Source organism: Serinus canaria, chromosome 2, assembly GCF_022539315.1.
Source record: "Serinus canaria isolate serCan28SL12 chromosome 2, serCan2020, whole genome shotgun sequence".
NCBI classification, from domain to species: Eukaryota; Metazoa; Chordata; class Aves; order Passeriformes; family Fringillidae; genus Serinus; species Serinus canaria.
Window position 1 is genome coordinate 32,354,509 of NC_066315.1, and position 5,902 is coordinate 32,360,410.

General features: G+C 34.2%; 1 protein-coding gene across 1 annotated transcript; it reads left to right on the forward strand.

Annotated features, from left to right (window-relative positions):
* The first annotated feature begins 554 nt into the window (after positions 1 to 554).
* CCDC126 (coiled-coil domain containing 126) lies at positions 555 to 5,488 on the forward strand. Its single transcript, XM_050970343.1, has 3 exons — positions 555 to 693; positions 1,300 to 1,703; positions 3,902 to 5,488. The coding sequence occupies exons 2-3, from the start codon at positions 1,466 to 1,468 to the stop codon at positions 4,081 to 4,083; spliced, it is 420 nt and encodes a 139-aa protein (XP_050826300.1). The 5' UTR covers positions 555 to 693; positions 1,300 to 1,465; the 3' UTR covers positions 4,084 to 5,488.
* Positions 5,489 to 5,902: the final 414 nt, after the last annotated feature.

The following is a 5,902-nucleotide window of genomic DNA, read 5'->3' on the forward strand; positions in this document are numbered from 1 at the left end:
GTGTCAGGTTGTATGTGGGGAAGAACTGGGAACAGTGAGGAAAAATGTAACTATTGTGTGAAATAAGTAGCATTAGCTGGACGATGCTAAATAATAGAAATTCTCTTTTAAGAAAGTATTGAATAATTGGAGTAGTGTCAGGGATGGATGAAAAATGAGAAATACAAGGTATGCACATGGAAACAGTCTAAAAATGTGGAATCTGTTTGAGGGGTAAAAATTAGTAAGAGAATGATGCCTGTGTAAGTATATGTGCATGTACATGTACGATGAATCTGGAACATCTGTTATCACTGAAGAAGAAGTAGATGCTCATGAGATTCTTACCAAGCTTTCTTTTAAAAATACGTTGAAGTCAGTTACTGGGCATTCAAGTGCATGCATTCATAATAAATTGGAGAGTAATTCTATGTTCTTCCCTAACAATTGCTTGAAGTTAGGTTTAAAAATGTAGTTCTGTTTTAAAAGCCTGTAGCTTGAAGCCTTCAGCTGCAGCTACTCCACAAGTAAATGAAGATATCTTCACTTTTTCTTTAAATCTTTTTTTTTTCCCAGTACAGATATCCCTGAAGATGTGTGGCTCAAACTGCTTCAAACTATCTGAGCATTTGTTATTTAACTGATGAAGCTTTCCTACCATTTGCTTTCCTCCTGAAGCCTTCATCTATTGAAGGATCCAAATTAGGTATTATGGTAAGACATTTTTAAAAGTTGAAATAAATTGCTGAAGTGCAGTGTGCCAGTTTTTTTTGTTTTATCTCTTTATTCAATAATAAGGCACCACAACAAATAATAAACCTTACTGGTGTACAAAGCCAGGAGAGGAAGATTTGAACTAGCTAACCAACCAACCAACCAACCAACCATCATTCCACGTCTTGTCTGTTCACACTTGTGCTGTACTTCAAAGTGAAAAATAAGAATCAAGTGAATAATTTCACAAGATCTTGTGTCTAGATGTATTTGTATAACTCATCACAATGTTGTACAGAAATGTTATACAGGTCTCTTCTAGATACTGCATCTTCTTTAATGTCAGTTTAAATCCCAATATTTCAAATACTTGTGGTGCTTTGTGGAAGCACAGAAGTTTTGATTTTTGGAGAATAAAAATCAATAAAAATAGGAAGAGGAAACCCTGTAAATAACAGGTGAGAAGGAAGTATAACTGAACCTCTAAGCAGATAAATAAACTTTGCTAGATGATGTAATAATGCCATATTTGGAAACTGATATTAGTTCTTGATCTCAACAACTGTAGCAGTTTTGAATAACCAAGTGTTACTTTACAAATTTCAGGAATCAAGACCAGCTAAAACATGAGAAGATATGTTCAAGATGATCAAGTCAGAAGATTTTTCACTTCATAGAAATATTATTTTTGTTTAATATGTAGTATAATTAGACAAAGCAAAATTCAGTAACTTTTCTCGAAATTAGGACGCGCCTGTGGCCTTCATCAAAAATGTTTCTAACATTTTCAAGAAAAAATATGTCCCAGAAGCTGAGTATGTTCTTACTAATCTTTGGAATCATTTGGGGGTTGATGTTGCTTCGCTACACTTTTCAGTATCCAAGACGCCAAAGCAGTGCTGAGTTGCGTGGACAGATATTAGACCTCAGTAAAAGATATGTCAAAGCACTGGCAGAAGAAAATAAAAACCTGATGAATGGTGGTGGTGGAGCCTCTATGTCAGGATATGGTAAGAGAAAAAAAGGTATACTAGAATATATCATTTTTCTGAAAAATGTAGTTATACATTTTCTTTTTTTTTAAATAGTGTATGCTCTTCAGCAGAAAAAAACTTCTCTGTATTAACTGATTTGATTTTAGTTTATTCAATGAAGTTGAAGATTGAGTTGCAAAATCAAGCTTCATACATGAAATTTTTGCTTTCCAGGTTTTTTTTTAGATCTCTTCAGGTACATGAATATAGTTATTTACAGAAGTTACAGCACATTTGTCTTTTTCTGAATCTTCAGCCATTGAGGAATAAGCACATGCCTGATACAAGGTCGAAGTTTTATATTAAGTCACTTCAGCATTCCAGATTCTTCTAGTACCTCATTGCTAACTTCCTGCTTTTATTTATTGAATTTCCTTCTCCTTGAAAAAGCAATGAAAAAGGAAGATATTAGTTGAGTTTGCAGTCTGGAGACTGCAAGGCAATTATGAACTTGGCAGAATCTCTCCTTATTTTAGAAGTAGCCATAAGAGACAACGTCCCTTGTCTTGTGAGCTGTAGTACTTGATGCATCAAATCTCTGGTTTGCCCGTCTTGTGAATATGTACCAAACTTGATAAATAGGTTGCCAGTGTTTACTATCTTGTGAAATATTGAAAAGATAACTAAGGTTGTTTATTTTTAAAAATAGCATCTCAAAAGATGTATAGTAATGAATTTTGATCCCCTTAAGATTTCCTTAAATGACTCTGCCAGTTGTAGGATGCCCTTTGTAGGCCTTTGGTAAGAGTGCAAGCAGCAAAATAGTGTCTGAAGTCTTTTTGCTGCTGCTAAGGAAGAAGGAAGCAAGTCTGTGATGACAAGATGTGCAGGAACAACCCAAGAGGAATAGGAGACTAAAAAGTGTTTAAACTTTTAATCCTTTCATTCTTAAAATTAACTTTTATCACAGTAAGAGACTGCCTTTTCTTCCCTGTTTTTTCGTTCCACCTTTTTTTTTTGTCATCAAGGACTTCCTTCCTTTACTGTGTAATTAAGTTTTTCTGTCATTTAAAAAAACAAAAAAAATCCTCATGTACTGCAGCTTTCTCCTGCTCTAAGTCTTACAGCATATTTCCAAACAAGAATTGTCTTCTGTGGTTTTGTCTGAAGTTTAATATGAACTTAAGTCATCTCTTGATCTACCTGCTGATCATCAGAATTAAAACTTGACAATTCCCTCCATCAGATTGTTGAGCGCAAAATGATACTACAGAGTACATGACCCACCCTCTGTACATGACCCAGACCCTGCTCTGGCTTGAGTTGTTTAGCAATTTTTTTTTCAAAGTTAACATTAACATTACTAAACAAGGACTAGTTAATTTTAGAGGGAGGAACTTCTTTTTTTGAAATTTAATTTACTACTAATTTTTAATTTTATCTGTTTTACTCCTGTTTTTTCACTTTGATGCCTGTGATCTTTCTCCCCAATCTTTCTGCTTAGTTAACTGATTAGAGGGCAGCAGGTAGAGACAGAGTTTGTAGATTCCTTCATGTGTAAGGGGAATCTTAACAGCTTGTAAAGCCTGGTAAGTTTGTTAATGCTTTTCAAATATGAAAGAATATGGTGATTGACAACAGCGTAAATAGTTTTGTATTGAAAGATGTTACTGTTTTATTGTTCCAGATCATGAGATTTTTTTTACCATATTTTCTCATATTTTTCAGTCAATAAAGATGTAAATAGATTTTTTTTTTACCCTTGCTTTATAGCTTATGTAAGAAACAATAAGATACCTTTTCATAACAGCTTTTCTGTGGGCTAAATCTGTCATTTATGGTGGAAGGTAATAAGTTATATTCTCTTGCATCCAAGGCTAAAAAATGACATAGCTGAGTATTCCAGTGCTGTTGTCTGGATAAAATTTGAAAAAAAATACTTTCGAATAGCCCCTTCTAGTGTTCCAACTCTTTTTTTGCTCTTATACTCTAATATTTAATTAGATGTGCCTTCACAATTCCCTGTTATGGTGGTATCTCCCTTCCCTAAAATAACAAAAGAATGTTATTAAAGAAAATGCAAGCAGCTGTTTAATTCTGTACTTAATCAATCTGCACTCCTTTCCAAAAAGTATGCTAGGGAGAACAGCAAGTCTTAAGATGTCTTGAAATGGCATTTCTTTTCCACACAGAGTAAATAACAGGCTGTAATTTGTTTTTTCCATTATCTTCAGCTGATCTGAAGAGAACAATTGCTGTTCTTCTGGATGACATCTTACAGCGCCTGGTGAAACTGGAAAACAAGGTTGATTACATCGTTGTGAATGGCTCAGCAACCAACACCACTAATGGAACTAACCATCAGGTGCCAGTGACTTCAAACAAGCGTGCAAAACCAGCAAGCAACATCAGATAGCAAACAGGGCTGCTTTGTGTTGCTGCACCATTGATGGATAATATTTAAGATAAGCTTTTGTCTCTGGCTTGGGCAAAGCAGTAGTTGACTCTAAAGCAAGCATAAATTATTGTATTCTACAACATGCTTGGATCTGTGTAGGCCTAACATGTGCTGAGGTTCTCAAAGCATTATTTCATTGCCTTTGAGCAGTGCTTCTGAAGTGATCTTTGTTGTCTCTAAAGATATTTTGATATGATTTGATGTAGTAGGCCATTGGATAATAACAATATGTGGAAAGCAATGGGAAACTTATAGGTAGGTTTCTAAATATATTTATTTAAGTATGAATATAACATATCTTTTGGATAGGTGAGCAATACTGTAGTTTATTCATTTTTTGTGATCTGCATTAAGCCAAGGTAACTGAAGAAAATGTGTTGCTAAACAGATGTTAGAAGATGTGCACACTTAAAATATTTTCTTACTTATTTACTAAAACAATATTAAATTGAGGGTAGCATTGGTGGTAATATTTTAAAATTGTGACCCAAAGAATGTCTTTATTTGCACTATCTGTCAGAATAGTTAAAGAGAACTTACTGTATATTTAAGAAAATTTATTATAATAGGAAAACATTCTAGGTAGTAACACTGTCCAGGTTTATCTTTATGCCAGAGATAGGGCAGTTAGATTATCAAAAGCAAATTATCATCTGTGATATCTTAGATTATTATTTCTTAAAAAGATATTTAAGTGTATGTATTTTGTAATTGCAGATAAAATTATTTAAGTGAGGGAAATAAGTTTTGAATATGTGAATATAGTTTATTTTTATTCACTGTTGTTTGTTTTAACATTTTAATGCCTTGCAATTTGTGTTTAGTATAGCACACTATCTCCCTGAATTGCTTTCTTGATCAGAAGGAAAAGCAATGAAGGGAATCAAGGCATCTCTGCATTTAACAGGGGTATGTGTACTAAGGGTGTCTAATCATGGAATATTTGAGAGCTAAGGTAATGTTTGCCTTATGTCTAAGCCAGCCTTACAGCAAAGTGAATTGCATGCAGTGTTGGGTGCACTGTATCTCAGTGTTACTGAAATCATGTTGATGTGCCACTGAACCTGTTTTTTAAACTCTGCTGAATGTTTGCGGGGGGACAGAATGTTCAGGGACTTTTGCCAAAAGTGTCCTGTAAGTGAGGTTTTGGGGATGAGTAAAACCAGAGGCACTGGGTGATATACCAGGCAACATTATGTGTGTTTTTCCTTTCTTCTGTTTCCCTGCTTATATTCTCGCTGGTTATAAAGGAAAATACAATTGCAATCTTAATTAGTACTTAGTATCCAGATGATTTTTTTGTCACATTGTGTGTAAACATTTCACTTCAATGCAGGAAGAGAAAAATAAATTTTTAATTGTACTTGTAAATGTTCCTGGGTTTGTTTGTTTGTAAATATATGGTCTTGTCATTCTTTCTACATGTGCTCTATCAGTTTCTGGATTGGAAAACTGTGCATCTCTGAGTTTTAATAGTACTCTTCCTTCTTAGTCACTGAGTTCTTCTGCTCTTGAAGTTCTAATGCCCTGAAACTTTCCTCAGGTTAGAGGTGAGGGGAGAAAGAATTGAAAATAAAAGAACTGATTTAGTTCTTTATTGGCGAAGACTTCACTGTTCAACACAAGAGTAAAGAAGATCTGTGCAGAACTTCTTTTGAACCTGCAGATTGACAACATGAAGATGATAGACAGATAGATAGATTTTTATATGCATCTGTCTGGTTTATTTCCTAGATGCTTGCTTGTTACAAACTGAAACCTTTGTGCTATAAACACA